Source organism: Anastrepha ludens, chromosome 4, assembly GCF_028408465.1.
Source record: "Anastrepha ludens isolate Willacy chromosome 4, idAnaLude1.1, whole genome shotgun sequence".
NCBI classification, from domain to species: Eukaryota; Metazoa; Arthropoda; class Insecta; order Diptera; family Tephritidae; genus Anastrepha; species Anastrepha ludens.
In genome coordinates, this window is record NC_071500.1 from 109,186,652 (window position 1) to 109,208,875 (window position 22,224).

General features: G+C 39.5%; 1 protein-coding gene across 3 annotated transcripts in view; it reads right to left on the reverse strand.

Moving 5' to 3' along the window:
* LOC128860579 (calcium-transporting ATPase type 2C member 1) overlaps nucleotides 1-22,224 on the reverse strand; it is a 123,020-nt gene that overhangs the window by 13,610 nt on the left and 87,186 nt on the right. For all 3 annotated transcript variants that reach the window (XM_054098187.1, XM_054098189.1, XM_054098188.1), the window contains exon 2: nucleotides 19,182-20,895. In XM_054098187.1, coding sequence (XP_053954162.1) covers nucleotides 19,182-20,895 — 1,714 coding nt within the window. The remainder of the gene's footprint in view (nucleotides 1-19,181; nucleotides 20,896-22,224) is intronic.

Genomic DNA, 22,224 nt, shown 5'->3' on the forward strand with positions numbered 1-22,224 from the left:
GAAGATTGAAAAGGCGCTAGAGAGGCAAAATTGCATTAGCTAACGCTGAGCGCATGAAAACTGCTGTGTTATTTTTATGTGCAAAAAAATATAACTTAAACGACGAGGATCGAGCAGAGTCGCAGGCGATAGGTGAGAGGCGCATATAATCTTTGCTTTTCGCTCGGAAACATTTTCGTTTAACTAACATCTTTCGAAAAAAGCATTTCCATTTAAATTTTAAAAATTTGGAGAAAATAATAGGACTATGAATAAGTTCGTGCGGTTTTAACTTGATTATTATTCCATCGATCCACATTTCCAAACATTCATTGGAGAGCTACTGTCGTAAGGCACAAACGTCAGTATAAGTTTTTTATTTGAAGCGTAAACAACAATATTTTTACCACACTTGAAAATGTCGAATTTCGTGCCAAATAATGTGTTTTTGCGGGGAATTCTTCTTCATTATTTTAATATGAAGAAAAAAGCAGCCGAAAGTCATCGTATCTTGGTGGAAGTTTATGGTGAGCATGCTCTATCTGAGCGAACGTGCCAGAAGTGGTTTGCACGCTTTAAAAGTGGTGATTTTGGCTTGGAAGACGAAGAACGCGAGGGTGCGCCGCCAAAGTTCATGGATACCGAATTGGAGGAATTGCTCGATCAAGATCCGGCTCAAACGCAAGAAGAGGTTGCAAAAACTTTGGGAGTTGATCAATCAACCATTTCCAAACGTTTAAAAGCCATGGGAATGATCCGAAAGGTAGGCCATTGGGTGCCGTATGAATTGAAGCCAAGAGACGTTGAACGCCGTTTTATGGCATGCGAACAACTGCTTCAACGGCACAAAAGAAAGGGTTTTTTGCATCGAATTGTGACTGGCGATGAAAAGTGGGTCCATTACGACAATCCAAAACGTCGGGCAACGTATGGATACCCTGGCCATGCTTCAACATCGACGTCGGCGCAGAATATTCATGGCCTGAAGGTTATGCTGTGTATCTGGTGGGACCAGCTGGGTGTTGTGTATTATGAGCTACTGAAACCGAATGAAACGATTACGGGGGATGTCTACCGACGACAATTGATGCGTTTGAGCCGAGCACTGCGAGAAAAACGGCCGCAATACGCCGATAGACACGACAAAGTTATTTTGCAACATGACAATGCTCGGCCACATGTTGCACAAGTGGTCAAAACATACTTAGAAACGCTCAAATGGGATGTCCTACCCCACCCGCCGTATAGTCCAGACCTTGCGCCATCCGATTACTATCTCTTCCGATCGATGCAACATGGCCTGGCTGACCAGCACTTCCGTAATTACGATGAAGTCAAAAAATGGATCGATTCGTGGATTGCGGCAAAACCGACCGAATTTTTCACAAAGGGAATCCGTGAATTGCCAGAAAGATGGGAAAAAGTAGTAGTAAGCGATGGACAATATTTTGAATATTAAATTTGTAACCATTTTACGTCAATAAAGTTTCAAATTTCGAAAAAAACCGCACGAACTTATTCATAGTCCTATTATCTTTAATTAATATAAATTTACAAATAATGAAAATGCAATCTTAGCAGAGCTTGCGCCTTCCAAACAAATTTCACACTTCGGATTTTCTCAAGTACTACAAAATTACACCAAAGATACCACTTTATCAAGATGCGCCACTGGAAATATGCACACATATACATGCATATGCACATACATACATATGAAAGTCTACACATACATATGCGAATGCTACACCCAGCTGCATCGTATGCAAGGGTATGAATATAACCCAGCAGAACTTTGATGCAAAAACAAACATAAACAAGACAACAAAATAAATAAATAAACAAACAAACGTGGGAAAAAAGAAAATGTATGAATGTATGTGTAGTAAAAGGCAGAAAACGTAGCAATAGAACTATGTATGTTTCAGTAAAACGGGGTGGAAGAACAGCTTGTTTCATAGCAATCAGTTGCCGACGTTGAAGTGCAAAAAGCTACAAGAAAATAAAAACACAATAGCCAGGCTTTGTCTATAAAAAAGAGTGGCATACAAACTTTTAATTTTCTTTGCGTTAGACACAGGCGACAATACCCATGGGTAGTGCGTTAGAGATGCAGTAAACTGTGAGAAAATGTGTAGCTTTGGAAGCATAAGACTAAAATTTAGGATGAATGACAGATAAGCATACAGGTAAAAGGGGTTGCTACTAAAAACTGTGGTACACTTCAGGCACGTATTGGGGTCCAGTCCATTCTGGAACTTTGGCTTACATAGTTTGCTAGCCTTCACTGCGCGTGCATTCTCTTCTAGTTGGCAAAGTTTTGCAGTGGCGCCAGCTAATTTGTAAGTCATAAAGCAGATGTCGCCAGCGTAGTCTGGCCTACTAAGTTTCTGGTTTAGCCTCCATTGCAGTCCTTCTGGAACTTCTGCAGTTATGGGTTTTAAGACGCCATCAAGAACTGTTAAAAAACAAAAGCGGCGATAAGAGGTTGATAATGTCGATAATTTTGTCAGGAACGCCGCAGTCTTGAAACGAACTCCATATAGCGACCCGAGAAATGGTGCAAAGGTGCAGTCAATGAACATCTTTAGATACAATCTTTTGTTTTCGATAAAGAATTAAAAATCGAAGAGATGTACAGAAAGTGACCCCTAAGCATTAGGTACAGGGTGCGCCATCTTTTATGTCGGTATGAAAACATTGAATAACTTTGAAAAAATACACTGATTTGTATAAGTGAGGTATTTTTATTTGGTTTGGTTATTTACAATTTATTAAAACTATTTTTTGAATCCAATATCAATCAAGTGACCGCCTTTATTAGCAATCACAAATTACGATCTTTTTCCTGCGTTTGTCATCACCTTGTCAAGCATTTCGGCACGAATTTTTGCCTTAAGCTGGTTAATAGTCTGCGGCTTGTTGGCGTAAACCTTACTTTTCAGATAACCCCACAAAAAGAAGTCCGGCGGGGTTAAGTCAGGTGATTTGGGGGGCCAGTCGATGTCGGCTCTTTTTGACACTAGACGTCCCGGGAATTTTCGTTGCAGAAATTAAATTGTTGCATTCGCAGTGTGGCATGGCGCACCGTCTTGTTGAAACCAGTAACCGTCTAAACCTTTCTCACGCATTTGCGTGCAGACATAATAACCCAACATCCATCGATATCGATTTTCATCGACTGTTCCGTTTTCACGGTAAAAATATGGCGCAATGATGGTTTTGGCGTAAATGTCGGCCCAAACAGTTACTTTCGGGTTATGCAATGGCATTTCATAGATTCTCAGTTCCCCAAATGCGCCAATTTTGTTTATTCACGCTGCCAGAGAGGTGAAAATGTGCCTCGTTAGTCATTAAAATTTGCTTCCAAAAATTGGGTTCAGTGTCAAAAATTCGAGCGACTGTTTGGCCGTATTCCAAGCGACGTGAATGGTTTGTCGGCAAGATTCTTTGTGTCAATTGCACTTCATACGGAAACAAATTTAAATCATCCTTTAAAATGCGCCGCATTGTAGTTTTACTGACGCCGATACGATACTGTTGGCTCCTGGGCAACGCTCTCCCTCACTGTTTCAACAAATTCATTGGAACAACTTGATCGTTCATGAACGGCATGTTGACGATCGCCTACTGTCCCCTGCTCAAAAAAATTCGACACCAAACGACGAATAGTATAGTCAGACGGTGCCTGTTTGCCGCGATACCTTTTGCGATATGCGCGTTGCGTTAGAACAATAGAACGACTATTTTCGATGTATAGCGTCACTATTTCAGCGCGTTGTTTCGGTGTTAAGCGATCCATGGTTGACGTATTGAAACATGTATGTTGAAGTCGATCGGTTGGTAAATTACAAAGTTATTCAGCGTTTACATACCGGCATAAAAGATGGCGCACCCTGTAGTATTTATTTTTACCAAGTAAAAATAATTTTCGTCAATCTCTTTTACAAGAATTTTCATTGGTGGGGAGAATATAGTCATTCCAGGGCATGATTGGGTTAAAATGTATTTAGTTTTCAACTTAAATTGATGTTTAAAGGATAGTTGGTACTTTCTGGAACTTTCTCTACGGCCACATTTCTAACTTCAAATTTTTGGATGTTAAAAATTACGAGAACTGTTCGAAGCATTCAAAGAGAATATCCCATGATTTGGACCTAAATATAGTATTCTTATTTCTATTTTTGTGTTTTTTATATTTGTTTTTAATTTTTGTTTTATTTTGTCAAACTCCTTATTTTTGCTTTGTCTACAATTCCGACTTTATTTACAACTCAAGTTTGTGTATTTTCGTTCTTAAATTGGTAGTAAATAAATAAGTAGCTATTTACCACCCACAAATATTTGAGCAACCATTTACAAAAATATCTACAACCAGGAAGGAACTACAATTGCTTACACCACAAACAATAACAACAAATTGTTGTCTGACAGTGCAGCAGTTTTGAAAAAAGTAATTAAAATACCTAATCATACTTAAAAGTGAAGAGGGAAAGATAGACGAAATACGAAAAACACGCAGCAATTACAGCTCGAGGCAACAACAAGAACAAAGTGAACGACTACGATGACGAAGACGTGTTAATCACATGACAAAACAATACACAATGCAATAGACACTGTAACAATGCGCAGTGACGTAACAGGGGGGAAGACAAATGCCGGAGGGAGCTGCAAAGTTCCACTAACAAAAGACAAACAAAAGTGGTATTTGAAGGAAATAGAGTGGCAAATTGCAGGCAAACAGAGAAATATGCAATGGCAAATAAACAAATTGCAGTAGGAACAGCAGGCGGTGAACGAGGAGAAGGGAAGCAAGTGGGCAGTTAATGTAAGTAGAATAACAAATATGAAGCAAGGACAAGCACGCCGGTACAAATACAGCAATAAGACACTGAATTGGGCCTCCTCAACGCGGCTATGTTGCATGCGACATACTGTGACGGGCTACAAGTTGGTGTGTGGAGATGTAGCGGGTCAGTGCGGTTTGTGGGCTTAACAGTTATGTCAATGGGGAATTTCAAGTGGTTTTAAAGCGAATGACAAGGAGATAATTTTGCAATCAGTTCAAAGATTCTGCGAATGGGAATTAAATGCTAGAGGGAAATAGTCAGTGGAGGAATGCGTGCAAGCAAAGATGGCAGAAAAGTGCGGTTTTTAGCTCGCTTTGATGTTAAAAATATTGACTTCCTCTTTGAATGCAGAAAAAGTAGTTTGAGTACTTTTTAACTTTCAGCAATTACTTTTTGAAAGAAAACTTGCATAGCTGATTTTAATTATCTGAAAGAAAATTAGTTGTAAAACTTGCTTGCAAGTTGCTATTGTTGCATCAGCAGAATCTAAAATATGCTTCAAAAAAGTATCTTATCAATTTTGGGGTTGACGGAGCCGGTTGTGTGTTAGAACGCCTCAAATTGAAGCTAAAACGAGAGAAAAAGTAATAGATTCCTAAGTACGAGGGGTGCCTTTTATATGTCGGGATTAGAGAACAAAAACAAATTTTAATCATCGAAAATCAATTTATTGTTTTTCAAAATATTCTCCATGAAGATCTATACACTTTTGCATGCGTTTGAACCAATTATCGAAGCACTTTTGCCACTCTGAATGAGGTACCTCGAAAAACGTTGACCTCTCAGTTTGTTTTTTACGTACGGGAATAAAAAGAAGTCATTCGGTGCCAAGTCAGGACTATATGGCAGATGACCCATTAATTCGATGTTTCGGGTGCTCAAAAATGCAGTTGTTTGAGCCGATGTGTAAGAGCTCGCATTGTCCTAGTGAAGAGTGATCCGTCTTTGGTGATTGGTTTTCCTAATTTCTTGGAAGACAACTGGCAAACAAATGGTTGTTTACCACTCAGAATTTACTGTTCTGCATTGTTATAGTGGTACAGTTGCGACATGTCCAGTTTTTCTGAAAAAACAGGCGACCATTTGCTTGGAAGTGCTTCGTGCGCGAACAACTTTTGTTGGATTTGGCTCATCTTGAAACACCCATACAGTCGACTGCTGTTTACTTTCGGGCTCATACGCGTAAATCCATGATTCATCACCTGTCACGATGTCATAGACGTGTTTCGAAGCCCCGCCATCGTATTTTTTGAGCATTTCCTTCGCCCAATCGACACGAGCCTCTTTCTGAGCGATTGACAAATTGTGTGGGATCCAACGCGAACAAATTTTTTTGACAGTCAAATGTTTATGCAATATTGAATGTATGCTGGTCCCACTAATGCCTAAGATTGTCTCAATCTCACGATAGGTCACATGACGATCTTGCAATATCAGTTTGCGCACAGCATCAATGGTTTTCGGAACAACAACTGATTTTGGACGACCTTCACGAAATTCGTCTTGGAGTGAACTACGACCACGATTGAATTCACCATACCATCGATAAACACTGGTCCTTGATGGAGCTTCATCGCCAAAAAATGAACTAAATTCATCCATGCAATGTTGCTGAGTTAATCCACGTCGAAAGTTGTAAAAAATAATCGCACGAAAATGTTCACGATTTAATTCCATTTTTGGACCGAGATCTTTTAAGTTACTGTAAACAAACAACAAACAACAGCGCTATTTGTGCTGGTATTTCAAAACGTTCTGAGTACGTAAAAGCCAAAAAATGTCAAACTTTGTGATACAGCTGTCAGTTGCCAGATTGCAACACCAGGGTTGCCAAATCCCAAAATATAAAAGGCACCCCTTGTATCACCAAGACAAGGAAAAATAATTGTAGAAGGCGGCCAAAAAAATGTGTACTACTAATGGACCTGAAACAGTATCGAATGCAAGAGCAAGGCAATGGTTCAAATGATTTCGTTTTAAAAGTACGGACGTCCATGAGCCAAACTCTGTTTAGCCAATTGTCGAAAATATATGTAGGGACAACCATTTTTATAAAGCTGGTCTCTAAAAGAAGCTCAACGTAAAATCCTCCTGCTTTCAAGTTGATGGCAACTCAAGATAGAAAATGGGTGATGCTGGGGAACAAGAATAAAAAATATCTTGCTTAAATTAAGTTTCAAACGATCGCCAAGTCCGGATTAAAGGTCAAGCAGGTTTTGCTGTTAGTTTAGTGGAATTGAAAGGTCATGCACTACGAGCTGCTCTCCTACGGTCAAACACTCAATTTGATCTTTTACAGTCAGCAATTGATCTGCAGCTGATAGGCGACAAAGCGGTCAGAGTAAGCGAATTCCATGAAGATAATACAGCTTTGACACAGCTAACGAGCAATAAACTGTGAGAGCTTGTATAGGAGGTTCGTTCATATACGTCCATTGAATTTTGTTACAACAAAGTGCAAGTTTGAAATCTTTGAAATTGCTTAAAATTTTTGATTTTGACAAAAATTAATGCATGTACACAGGAGGTGTTCCACGGTTTCCTCTTCTTCAATGCCTTACAATTAGATAATGCCCTGTTAATGCCCCTATCGTAATTCTCATATCCTGTCTTCTAAGATTCAGTAGTAATTTCGTGCGGCCGTGGTTTCATTCTGGCCAAGTTTGTCTGCTGGCAAAAAGGTGATTGCCTCCTACGGAGAGTAGCAGCATCGATATAGTGTCTATCTATTAATAATTTGCACGTAGCTAAGGGAATCGATATTAGAATGAATGCCCTGCTCTATCAAGGGAGAGAATGTCAACCCTAGACAGGCCGCTATTCGAGAGTCTCGAACAACTGTCTGGCTTAGATGCCAACAAGGTAATAAGATTCTCAAACCACACAGTTTGTCATGCTGTAAATAACCGTTAAACAAGTTGCTAACGAGGATGTGAATTCTGGATAAATCACCACTTCAGCCAACCAACCAACCAAGGGAATCGGAATTAATACATTACCTGGGTGAAAATATCGCGTTGCACCTTCCGTTGCAAGGTCATCTGCCTTACACTTACCTTCTACATTTCTATGGCTCCGCACCCAAATCAGGTATATTTTAAAATGTTGTCATAGCTCGCATAATAATTTGTGGCATTCAGCATTTTTGTCGAGTGTTCTACTGACTCTGACGATTTCAGAGCTGCCTGATTATCCGGCTGGTAGTCAGAGGTATATTTTTTCAAAGCAGTAAGCCCTCTCATATGGCGATAACTTCTGCCTGAAAGACACTGCAGAGATAAGACAAACGAAAGGATGCACTGATGTCCAGCTTTTCAGTGTAAAATCTACCTGTTCAACAGGCTTAGATCCATCAGTCTGTATATTTGACTCTATTTTCGTCATCTACCGTACCATTGTCCCAGTCCTCTTTAGAAGGAAATATTTTGGTAAAGAGTTTATTAAAGTGGAGCTGAACACTTTTGCAGAAATCTGTAGTAGCTGGAATAGTGGAAAACTTTTCAATATAGTCCAATAACCTGCATTGATTATTTTTAGGAGGACGAGTTCCCTGAGTCTCAATGCTGACCTGGCAGCTCAGTAGTTGCTTACCATTTAAGTCAATTGGCAATAAGTATAAAATTACGTTTGGTACTTCTGTAGGAGTGGTTCTAAGAGCTCCACTTGTACATAAGATTGCTGCTCTTTGAATGCGAACCAATCTGTTTACAATAGCATACCTATCAAGTGCCGGCCACTCTACTCATATTCCGTAAAGTACAATAGGTCTTACAACTGCTGAATACAACCAGTGTACTATTTTCGGAGAAAAACCGCAATTATTATTAAAGCCATGCATACAAATGTACAGGCAGACTGAGCCAACTAACTTCCTGACCACACTCAGCTCTAAGTCCTCCCTGTTTGACTGTTGTTTCAGAGAGATACCAGCAACACAGAAATGTGAGCGTACGACCTTAATATAATACTCTGAAAGGATTAATACCAATGTTTGCGCACACACAGGTCCTGTTGATTTACGAGTTACCATAGGCAACTAGTTGCACTACTTATTATTGCTGTGTAGGTATATTAAACATAACAAAGGTAGTGAGTTAAGTGAATTTGAGTGCATATGAACTTCATCAAGCCAACTTTTCCCTCTACCAGATTGTGAAATTGCACACAAAAATGTGTATGTGTATGTGTGTGCAAATGTATGAGTATAAATTGCAAGAGGAAGGTAGAAATTACAAATGGGATTTCCAACGTCAGAGGTTGAAATACGCGAAAATAGACAGGAAGCTCGAAATTAGATAAGTGCATATGCATACATACACAATTACGTGTATATGTACAGCTATTTTTGTTTTTACAGTTATCTTCTGACTTTTGCGAAAATTCACCATAGATTCTGTGGCATAAAACTTTGGTAACTAAAATAAAACAGCGAATTTGCTGGGATAAGAAGAGGATTTATAAAAACAACTGGGTAGAAGAGTACACAGAAGTAAAATTACCAACAACGAGCTGTCGCTTCTTGTGGTTTATATGTCATATGTTTGTATGTATGTGGGTACTTGCTTGCAAGAAAAATGGAGCTTGCCTTTCGTTAGCAGCAACTACTCGCAACAAAAACAAACACCTTATGCAACAGCAGCAACTGTCAACAACAATTTGGCAAATGGAAAAGTTGTGCGAGTACCTATATTGGAGTGCTTTATTTTTCGACCATCTTGTAAGAAACTTTGTATTTAGAGGGTCTCTTACTTTGCTTCTACTGCTAAGCGAGTGCCTTCCAGAGAGAGCGAGACTGCAGGGTGCCTTGGGGCAAGCCGGTAAAGGTAAGCGACGCCTGCCACACTACTGTTTCGGTTTAAAGCGGCGAAGAAAGAAAAATAATAAAGAAAAAAATTAAAAGAAAAAATTAAAAAAATAAATATTAAAAAAAAATAGCAAACAAAACAAGAGCGCTTTAGCGCCGTCACAGATAGCGTGGATTATAGTACTTGCTTTTCATTTTTGTCCATCTTTTTATACTTTTTGCTTCTGCTCTCTCATGCGTTTTCTTGTGCCACGAAGCGCATAATAGCTTCATAGCTGCTACTGCTGCTGTAACCTAGTTACTTTTGTTTTTGTAATGCACATTGGAATTCACTTTTTTACGCGGCTAAACTTGGTAATTTATTTGCATTTTGTTTATCAAAGCCGCTTCTCAACTTGCGAAGGTGCGTAATGGCAGACAAAGCAGCTGCAAGGATGATGTGCACGTAAAATAAAAATAGCATGCTTTTAGGCGCTCTTACCTGTTTATGCATGCAATTGCTGCAAGTTGAAGTTTTCTTTTTGTTCACATGCAAATATGCATTTGGGCTTTGCGATTTATCGGAGTGCCATTTCTGAATGCAAGCCGATTTGCTATTGAATTATTAGACGCTGCTGCAAAGATTCACATGCAAATGCATGCACACACACATGCAGGCACACAAATACCATCCACAAATAGCGTAATTTATGCATTTGTGAATTATTGTTTGACTATTTTCTTGCCGCAAATCGCATACATCACAACAAAATTTTCTCGCTTGCGGTTTTAACGCTGCTTGCGGTCTCTGCTACCCATTAATTCTAGTTTTAGGGGATATTTTGCTTGCCAGTCACATAATGCGGTTTAGCACGAACAACCAAACAAGCGAGCAAGCAGGCAATAGTTGGATTAAGTACATACCCAAATGCATTTATGGGCACAAACTAGCTTCTCCTCAAGCAAATAGTTAAATGCATGCATACTCACATATATATATGTGTGCACTCGTATGTATGGATGTATGAATGTACATAGGTATGTATGTTTGTAGAAAATTGTTAGCATTCAGCACGTAATCAGTGCACATCATGACATTGGGTGATACAATTTTAGTGTCTGCCTGCCTATAAGGAATTATAGTAGCACTCAAATTATATGTACCCATATACGTGCATATGTATGTGTGGCTAAGTATCTCAGCTTGCACATACAGACGTTGTGTTTTGTCTTGTTCACCGCATTCGCTTGCTTCACTAACGTAGCGGTAAAAGTTCATTCGAAATTTCACAGATTTTAAGTAGATTTTAGGTCGGTGGTTTATGTTTTCCAGGTCATTTCAGCTGAGGGCAATTTAAATATAGCCGCATGCCTACATTTGTAGTGGTTTGGTTGACACGCTGGGAAAACTTACTAATGACGTCAATTGAAATTGATTAAATTTCTTACGTACATATAGTATGTCGTTTACCTATAGATTATTAATAACAGTATATACACGCTGACAGCAGGGGACATGTTTTGTGCATTCCACAAACAATTTGAAGCAAAAAATGTGGCACTTGCAACACAATAATAATATTAATAATAAAGTGTTATTTCCAGTTATTGTAAGACGGAGTTAAATCCTTAGATAAACCAAATTCTTCTCTGAAATCGCTGTGGCATTTTCTAGGAAACTCGGCAATTAAAATTTACAACTTTGTTTTGAAATTTTGATTAAAAAAATAAAAAATTTAAATAAGAAACAAAAATTAAAAAAAAAAATTTAAATAAAAAAAAAATTTATAAAAAAATATTACTTATTAAAAAATAAATTTAAAAAATAATTAAAAAATTTAAATAAGAAAAAAAAAATTAAAAAAAAAAAAATTTAAATTTAAAACAACTACAATAAAATTCAAAATGGTTTGGCAATCTTTAGTTTATTTGTGTCGTACCATTTGTGACATTTATTTCTTATAGAAAATCCCTTTCAAATGTTGGCCGCAACTGCGCCATAATTCGGCCATCCGTAAGCACTATTTTAATGACTCGCCGAAAGACTTAGGAAAGAGGAAAGAGTAGGGCAGCTGATAAGGGGTGCTGAAATGATTCCACCTCATCCCCCGGACATATTCTGCAGAAAGGACTTGAAGCAATCCCAAGAGTCACTGCATCATTACCTCACAGACAATGTCCGGTAACGATGCATACCAGATTCGCGAGCTGCGGCTTTGTTAACATTAGAAGTTCCCTCGAGCGCCCCCGATCTACCTGTGGCCAGAAGGATCTCACGACTTTGCACGTTTGCGCATTAGCCCAGCGATCCCTGAGTTGACGCGAGCATGTCTTTCTAGGAATAGACCACAGGTTCTCCCCAATCCTCTCGTTTTGCGATGAAACCGTCTCGAGGGTCCCCCCACTCGTACTAGTTACTAAAATAGTTGCAATTCCTATCCAAAAGGGCTTCCGGGCCCTGGTGCGCTACCACGCAATGGGGTGGCTACAACGATGTTGCTCGAAATGGCCTACAGGTTGCATTCCAGTACATAATCTTAAAAAGCGTGGGGCTGGTAATAAATAAGTGGGACCGGAATAGTTCGCGACCTCTAGTAATCAATTACACTAAAGGACAATGTACAGAGTACAGAGTGACGAGTAACAGAGTAATCAAATAAGAGAACGAACTTCCCACGGTTTGGCAGAATAAGAAAATGGTGCGCATTGGCCTTGCTTGAACTTCAACTTATAAAGGCCAACGAGATCTCCACGAAGTCGACAGCTTGTGTGAGGGCTCTTTAAATAAATATTGGCACCGGAACGCTACCCATATACCTGCAGGCCTAGAATCGTGGCAAAATCATACTTGACTGGGTTATTTTGAAGTCGCAAGCTGCGCAAAATAACAGCACTTCTTTCCCAATGATACTTAGAGTAGCGCATGGAGTCTATGTAGAAGCTGGAAGCTCTGCTGATCTTTACGTAAATCTTCATGTGAAATGGCTATCTGTATGAGCTTAGTGATGTACATACATAACTAGCGCGATACCCGATTGGAAAAAATTCGTTTTTTTTGTAATAATCAATAGTCTACCCACTTTCAGTGGCAGGGGAAAGCTACGTCTTCTCTTAGTTGAAAAAACCATTTCAAATTCTCTTGAGCAGAGTTTTTGACTTGCTTTACTCTCAACAGAGAGAGCAAAGCAGTAGGTTGTTGAACTCGCCAAAACTCGATTAGACCATAAAACAAGCAATAACGGTACTAGAAATAGTAAACATTGATTTTATACCCTCTGAGCTTTAATATTTGCATATTTTGTAAGCAGCAAATGAACCCAGATGCACAACACATAGAAAAAAATGAGAGCTTAGACGAAATGAGCTGAATATATTAAGCTAAAATATTTTATCAATAAAAATGCTGCTGTTTTAAGCTCTTAATGGTAGCTTCGGTATACATTTTTTTTTTGTTTTTTGGTTTTTTTTGGTTGAATATTTTAAAGGTAGGCGCCCAGATTCTTTTTCTATGCCAATGTAAATAAGTACATTAGCAATCAGTGTCTATGCGAAAAATCAATAAATTGCGAATTTAATGAGTGGCCTTGAGCTTCAGAAGCTTGAAAAAAAAATATTATCATTTGAATTGTGCATAAGCACTTAAGCCACCAAATCACGAATTGGGTACGAGATCGTGATATTCGTTGGTACATTGATACATGGCACCAACAACAGCAACAGCTTAGAATTTAAATGCGATAAAGCGCAAATTAATAGCGGTTTTGCAACAACACATTAACGAAAATTTAAACGCATTAAAAATCTATTTAAAGCTTAAAGATTTTCAGTGAGTAGAAGGGGGCCAGAGCAAATGGAATTTTAGCAATTCAAACTGCAGACACACAGGCTGGTGGGGAGGCTATGCAAGCACCGGCAACGAGACAAAGTAGACAACTGGCGATAGAATGCGGCGATAGTTTAGCTACGAAGAAAATAAAGCACATAAGCATAGAGCTGCTATCGGAGCAGAGTATGGCAACTACAGCAAGCAAGGCAGTTAAAGAGGGAACGAAGCGTCTCAGTTATGTATGCACACACACGTACATAGTTCACAACACGATTTGACATTGTGAAAATTGCGAAAATGTAGTTGAGTGTCAAGCCAAAGTTTAATGGTCTGCTATAATTCATTTCGCTTGGGCGACAGACATGCGCTCACACATATGTACATACATATGTACATTATTTAAAGATGTGCAAGTATGTGTTAGAATGTAAAAATATGCTTATATGAGTATGTATGTTATGTATGTGTGTAGGTAAGAGAGCTCAATTTGCTCGTACGAAAACGATTTGTCTGTAGGTACTTCTGCCATGCCATTGCACATATGTACGTGTATGTGTGGTGGACAGTAACGATTGATAAATACTTGTGGCTACAAAAAGGAGGTTCTGACTAGCTCCCTTTCGGTTAATTAATTCAACCACTAACCACTGTATAAAATGCGGGGAAGTTGCAGAGCCGGCGCAGAACGAGAACATTGTCTGATGGCAACTGTAGACACTCACACGAATGAATGCAGAAGCCTTACCGCAAATATGTGAGGAGTAAAGTAACTCGCTGATTACCTTGAAACTATGAAAAACTGATGTGCATAAAAATGAGAACCAAATTCTCTAACAATGAAGCGATAAGCGAAGAGAAAACCAAAATCTAGCAAATAATAAAAAATCAATGAGCTAGAAATTGCTACAGAAGCCAAAGAAAAAAGCACTAATAAAGGCGAACGAGTAAGTAGAGATGCAGACCTTATACTTGGCCAGAGTAAACACTAGAAAGCAGCAGCACGTTTATACAAATTGACGATTGCTCTTTGCCACGTCAGTTGCGATTATATTTGTGCACTCAGCGTCTTTAGCAAACAATGAAATTAAATTTTCGTAGCATGCACTCAGGCGCATGTACATGCACACACTTCTGGAAAATACGAAGTTTTCAGCAAACAAAACTTTCGTTACAGTTAATTTAAACTTCGCAACTAACAAAATCTGCTACAACTTAATTTGCATTTTGTGTCAAGTGGGACTTACTCGGCTAAAGGTCGAGCACATCTTCTGTTCCATTTGCTATGTAACTGAGTACTGGAGTTTAGGACGGCTAAGCAAACAATTGCAGCAGCTTTCTGTTTGTTTATTTCATTTATTGCATTTATATGCATTTGTTTCTGGTTCTCTTCGGGTTGCTAATCGAGCGTTACATTAGGCTGGATCTTGTATGAATCGTGCAAACACTAACTCATCTCGTCTTTAAGTCAGTATTTATTCCCACCTACTTCCCTACTATGCAAGAGACCTAATGGCGACTCTGATTTCTTAAAGAATTTCTGAGAAAGAAAACAGTTGCAATAGGAATTGCAGTGCAGTGCTGAGTAACAGGATAAAGAAATATATCTATACTATAAAGGTGAATGTCTGTACGTTGTCCACGCATCACTACGAAACGACAACACCAAATGACGTAAAAATTTTTATACATTCATATTTTCACCCAGTGAAGGTTATAGGCATGTCTTTATGATGGAACTCCCTTCCCACAGCCCCCAGGCTGCGCCACTACTCTCATTCGTCACTAATAATCGAATATTTGCTTAAATTTAATCTGTCATTAATAAAAAATTATTTTCCATGAAATTATTGTTTGTAATTCTTTTATATGCATATCCTAAATTCCTCAAAACTACTCCTACGCGAGCGGGGCCGCGGGTTAAGGCTAGTATTATATATAAGTCGGACCTTACTTACTTAGGTGGCCATAACAACCCGTTACCGAGTTACGGCCGACCTCACTAGCTCTCTCCAGGCGCCTCTGCTCCGCGCGCGACTTCTCCAATTCTGTACACCAAGCGAGCATAGGGTTTCCTCCACCTGGTCTTTCCGCCGGAGCAATAGTCTTTCTCTGCGTCGGCTCCCTTGGACTTCCCCCTCGAACACCTTCTTTGCTAGAACTTCTTCATCCATACGCACGACATGCCCCAGCCAACGCAGGCGTTGGATGGCGATGCGTTGAACTACGTCAATGTCGGCGTAGAGCTCATACAGCTCGTGGTTCATTCTTCAAAGGTAGTCTTCGCCAACGCTCACAGGACCGAAGATCTTACGAAGAACTTTTCTCTCGAACACCCCAAGAGCGGCTGCATCGCTTTGTGACACTACCCATGCCTCTGCGCCATAATGCAACACGGGTATGAAGAGCGTCTTGTAAAGTGTCAGTTTGGTCATGCGAGAGAGGGCTCGACTACTCAATTGCTCACTTAGCCCATAGTAACACCTACTAGCAAGAGTGATTCTCCGTTTGATCTCCAGGCTGATAAGGTCGTTATTCAAAGCAAAAATGGCATGCTTTTCTTTGGACTTATACCAAAAATTATAGTATGAAACTACTTCGGATCCCCTTGTGAATGTTAGAGTACCCTAAATGCGGAGATGCTATACCACTATTTTGCTGTAGCGGAAGATGCATTCGAAGCTACCAAATCTGAAGCTATTAAACAGAAATGCACACATAGATGGTGCTAGCTACAAATATGTAGATATAAAGTCACAACAATAGGTGAGACTGGTGTAACAGCAATCTGTGGCAGAGAACGCCTGCAAAGCTAGCAGGTATATACCTACGAAACGGGAATTCACACATAAGTATTTAGAAGGCGGTAGTTAATATATATGAAATTCTCAAATGCGTAACCACTTTATTCTAGGCTTTAATCTCTGCTAGTGTAAATCAGTTTACAAATTTACAAGTGTTCATTTTATGCTTTGTTAATTACACCGAATCTTGTGCTTTCAAATCGCGATATGCGAGCAGCATTGGAATTTGCATTTGTATTTTTTAATGTATCTTTGTTTTGCAACGCTATCGAAAACAATTACTTGTATTGAGCTGTTCCTTACTACAGAAATGTCCAGAATATAAGGAAAAGGCAATGCAAAGAGGCTCAAGACACACACCGCAATTAGGAGCTCGACCAAACACCCAAAATGGCTTCTCTTGATTATAACGCTCCGTCACGTCGTCGAAGCGTCCTGGGGCAATAGTGTTATGCTGAGTTGGAAAACCGTACTCCATGCAGTTTATTCAACAGACTGAGCTTTATCACATTATCATTTGTATTTTTGTATAAGAACACACTTTCAGAGCAGCTCTTCGTTTCTTATGTAAATATGGAAATTATGCCTCGGGGAGTTTGGTTTAGAATACAAAAAAAACCTTTCGTGAGGGGCCGAAAAACATGCAAATTGCCTGAAATTTGGATATAGGTAGCTTTTCTCTACCTTACTGGTACCTTATAATAGCTAATAGAATAACTTATTTTGTGTTATCACCATCATGCTTCAATGTTCTCCCATTCTTAGTGCCTTAAGCGCCGTAAGACACCAATACATGTGGGGTTTCATACATTTCGGCACAATAGTTTGTTTATTTTCTGTACTGACGGCGAATCTTTATGTCTATCCCTATCTCTGCCCGCAAGGTCCAGGTCGGTAGAGAAATTCCAGCAAGCAGAACGTTCTAACTCGATGGTTGAACGGTAATCGAAATGGGACCAGTCACGAAAATGGCGTTGGATGCTTAGGGTGACCCCACGGATTAACGAGTAGATTTGTCGCAAACACGAGACGTTAGTTTTTTCTTGACCCACCTATTGCATCAGGTTCGCTAAGGAACGCGATGATATATCATCTGTGTGTTTCTAACGCTCAATAATCTAGTCCCACAAATGCTTGAGTAGGATGAAAAGTAGAGGGCGGTACAAGCTTTTGCAACACGAACTATTGTGGAACTTCGCATCATTGATTGGAGGCAAGAAGATTATGCTAGACGAACGCAGCAGCACGAACAACTGGCGTATTGATAAATTTTTTATTTTCTGCACTGACTTCGAATATAGATTATCTCTACCTTTATCTCAATCTATATCTTTATCCCTATATCTATCTCCATCTCTTCTCTATTTCTATCTCCGTCTCCTATCTCTATCTCTATTTCTATTATCTCAACCAAGAGGATCCTAAAGGTATGAAAAAATAAATAAATGCAAATTTTGCGAACCAATGTCTGGACATACTCTAATTGCTTGGTATCGCGCCATGCGGATGAGTACTGAATCTAGGAACTGTTATTGATAAGTTACAAAAAACACTCGTCGACTCGGGTATCTCGGTATATATTTCCAAGTTGAAATGTAAACTCTCCTCTTCATTTACCGTTGCCGAACAGCATAAACAATGTGCGAGATTGCGGGGTACTAAAACTTAGTATTGGAAAAAGATTGCTGAAACAAAGTCGCTATGGATTTCTGTATGTCTTTTTCTCCATTTTTGTTTTGAACACTCACATTTATTGTTTCTTTATACCCCTCTAAAATGTACAAAAGCAAAGCATCTGAACGCTTTTCCGAATACAAACGCCAGAATATGATTCACACCCTTTTACTAATACTCACTTAGCGCCTTTAACATCGTCCACCCCCTTCCAGTCTAAAGAACTTTCGGCCCTTGTCATCCTTGTCAGCCACCTCACTCAAGAGACCCCTTAAGTTGTTATATTCAGTAACACTCCCACCTCTGCGCCACATCTGCAACCCAATTCTACGCTCCTTAACCCAATTCCAAATAGTCATTGTATTCCTCATGCATTTGTCCCCTTTCTCTGTCAGTTCCGCATTTGCATCATAGTCGAATGCCAACATGGTTAATTAATTTCTTGGTATACCCAAGCGCTTCAACGCGTCAGCAGCGAATACACAAAAATGCATTTAATCTTCTCTAGTCACAACTGTAGTTGAAGCCTTCAAAAACCTTCTCACACTCACAGCATGAAAAAATCGTGTGCTGGGTGCTTTGCTCACTAGCAGCAGTGGGAACACAAGCGTGTGCACAAATTTGTCATTTTCCACATTTAGAAATGAGAGACTCGTGAAGGTCCAAACTTCGGGATGAGCGGACGATTGCCATCTACAAATTTGGCAACATTAAGTTTGTTGAAAGAAATTTCGGAACACACAAGCAGAAAGTCATCATTTCCCCCTTTGCTATTTGGGGAAAATCATTTAAAAGGATTGGTGAGGAGGATTGGCAGTGTTTATTGTAGCTTTAATGATTTTGGTGACATTATGGTTACTTACAACATCGCACTGGCGTCAGTCTCAACGACAGATGCTGATAAGTAAAGTTTACCAACAACGCAAATTTGTGTACATACTTTTGGGCTCAAGGCCGTACATATCACACAAATTTTTTAAAGCCGAACATATTTGAGATTTTTGCTAGATAATTGCACAAATTCTCTGCCTTATTTCGATTTAGAGCAACTTTTTTTTTGTTTGGAAGGCTAAATGAAAACTAAAACTTGGGCAGTACAGAAGAAAAGAAATTAATATGATTGGCAATAAGTTGAGGATTATATACAGGATTCAAATACATACATAGAGAATAAATGTCCTTTACATACACATATATGAATTAATATAAGATTCACGCATGTCCTTTTCCACAAATAAAACGCAAAATTTGTTAATTTCACTCACCAATTGCCATGGCTGTCTCTTGTGCATCTCCAGTTACCATCTTGACACGCACACCGCTTTGCATCAGCATCTCAATGGATTCGCGCACCAATGGTCTCGGCGGGTCAGTGATACCCACTAGACCACAATAGATTAGATCCTGTAGGCTGCGTCCTTTGGCCAATGCCAGCACACGCAAACCCTTTCGCCCGATTTCGTAGGCCTCCGCTAGGAATTCCGCTTCATTTTGCTTTGTCAACGGCACTGTCTGCGTGCCAAACATGTATTTCGTGCACTGCGGTAACAGCATTTCTAACGCCCCCTTGGCGAAGAAAATTTCCTCCTTGTTATTATTGTATTTGTGTATGCACTTGACAGCCATCATTTTCTGTTCGGAGGAGAATGGATACTCTTGTATGCGCACATAGTTTTCCGCTGTGGCATACATGCCGTTTTTCATGGCAACAGCGATAAGTGCACCCTCTGTGGGCTGGCCGAGCAGTGTGCCATTTTGTATGTAGGCGTTATTGCAGACCGCACCTATTTCGAGCAAGTTGGTGATGTTTGCCTTAGCCATTTCAACATTATTGCAATTGCGTATATGTATCTCGCCTTGGTCATTGTAACCGGCACCAGTGACATCGGCCATGTAACCGTCTGATGTGATGATGACAGTCGCTGTCATCTCATTTTTCGTCAACGTACCCGTTTTGTCCGAACAAATGACATTCACGCAACCGAGCGTCTCTACGGTAGGCAATTTTTTGACGATAGCATTTCGTTTGGCCATACGCATCACACCGAGTGCCAACGTGACTGTAACCACAATGGGTAGACCTTCCGGTATGGCCGCTACTGCCAGGGAAACGCTGATATTGAACATTTCGGTTAGTGGTTTGCCCTGCAACCAGCCCAACAACATAATCACGCCAATGATGAGAAACGAATAGAAACTCAATTGTGCGCCGAGTATGTCCATCGATTTCTGTAGCGGTGTTTTCGGCGCCTCCTCGGCTTGCATCATCTTGAAGACCTCGCCAAACTCGCTGCGCTCACCAGTGCTCACCACAATACCTTTGCCGTTGCCACAACGCACCAGCGTGCCCATAAAAGCCACATTCTTCATATTCGTGTGATCTTTATTGGTCGCGCTGCTCAATATGAGTTCTGTGCTCTTGCGCCCCGGCTCTGTTTCACCGGTGAAACTCGATTCATCGATCGATAGATCAATCGCTTCGAAAAGTCGAATGTCGGCTGGTACACGATCGCCCACATTCAAATACACCACATCGCCGGGCACTAGCTCACGCGCCAAAAACGTATCGAGTCGTCCTTCTCGCAGGCAATGGCACTCGGGTGGCACCAGCTTCTTCAACTCTTCCAAACTCTTCTCCGATCGATACTCCTGTATGAAAGCGACCGTTACCACAATGATAATGGCTATCGTTATGCTGACAGCATCGTCGTACTGTTTCATTATCACCGAAACCAGCGCACTACCCAAAAGCAGCAGAATGAGCGGATTCTTGAACTGTTCAATATATTTCTTCCATGTGGGATCCTCTTCATTCACATTCAATTCATTGTGACCTATAATTTTCGAACGATATTTGGCCTCGGTCCATTTGAGGCCGGTACGTGTGTCGACCTGTAGACGGCCGGCCACCTCGGAGGCGCTGTACGTTGATGACTCGGACGTTGTCAGCAACATTTCGGGCGTTAGGGTTGAACCCGTCTGAAATTTTGTCAAAAAATAGATAAGAAATTATTATGAAGGAAACAGATTGCGATCAAAGAAAAGCAACACAAGATACTATTTTGAAATGATACTCATAAAGAAATTTATTTTCAACACAGAACTAAATAGTAGGTACGAATTAGTAATACGAGCAAAGACTTATAATAAAATGGCCATATATAACTACATAGATCATAAAATCTTTGATTGGTTCAATGCGGAAAAAGACCAAGAGATACATCCGCAATACAAAACAAAGACCGTAAATCACTTTGGGAGGTAACTTGAAAGTTTGGTGATCATTTTCTTGGAATGGAGTTGGACTAATAGTGAGAATAAATGGCAGCATGGATAAAGTTACTTATCTGGATATTGTCAAAAATACGATGGAGCCATATTTCTTTGAGTCCTCTTGGTTATTCATGGATGATAACGACCCCAGATAAGCAAAAGTGCTGAAAAATTGATTTCCCAAAGAAAAAATTAGAGTTCTGGATTGACCAGCACAAGACCACAATCTTAAATTCATTCAAAATCTATAGAGCGTTATTAAGGTTAAAATTGGGCAAAAAATAAATTCTAAATGGCAGTAAACTATGGCAAGGATTACAGGAAGCTTGGAACTCAATTACTTTGGAGAGCTGCCAAAAGTTACTAGAAAGCTTACCTCACAACTGTGGAGCAGTTTAAAAAAATGGATATTCAACAAAATACTAAACAGGTAAGTATTAAAATAAACAAACTTAACCAATCTGAAATAACTAATTTCTATTTTTGTAGCAGTTCGATAAAAGAGCACTATTTCTGTGACCCGTTCAAAATGTGATATATTCCGATATTTCGAGCTTCTTATAATTGTAGATATTCAATTATTATTTATTTATTTACTTTTTTTTTATTATACTTAAATATAAGAATGAATTTGTGCAAAATTAACTGTTTTACTGTACTAGGTCATCCAGTAAAAATTACCATCATAATTTGTTATTGTGGAAAAGTGCACAATTTCTCTGTCCATAGTCAGTGTACAGTGACATAGATAAGCACAAGGAGTTTATTTCCGCAAAAATTTTGCAAAATTTCATTAGAAAGGAAGAGTTGAAGGTAAGATTATGGAGATATTCGAATTTTTCCACCCTAAAATTATGCGATTTTCCCTAAATTCCGACATGGGCCCTGTATAATTTTAACTTTAACAAAATAAAAATTAAAATCTTTTTTTGCTTTACATATATCACAAAACCACAATCACTTGCGTTCAGAGCAATGCAGCTGCGCAACCTCGTTTTGTTAGGTTATAATAGTTTTAATCCACTTTGTTGATTA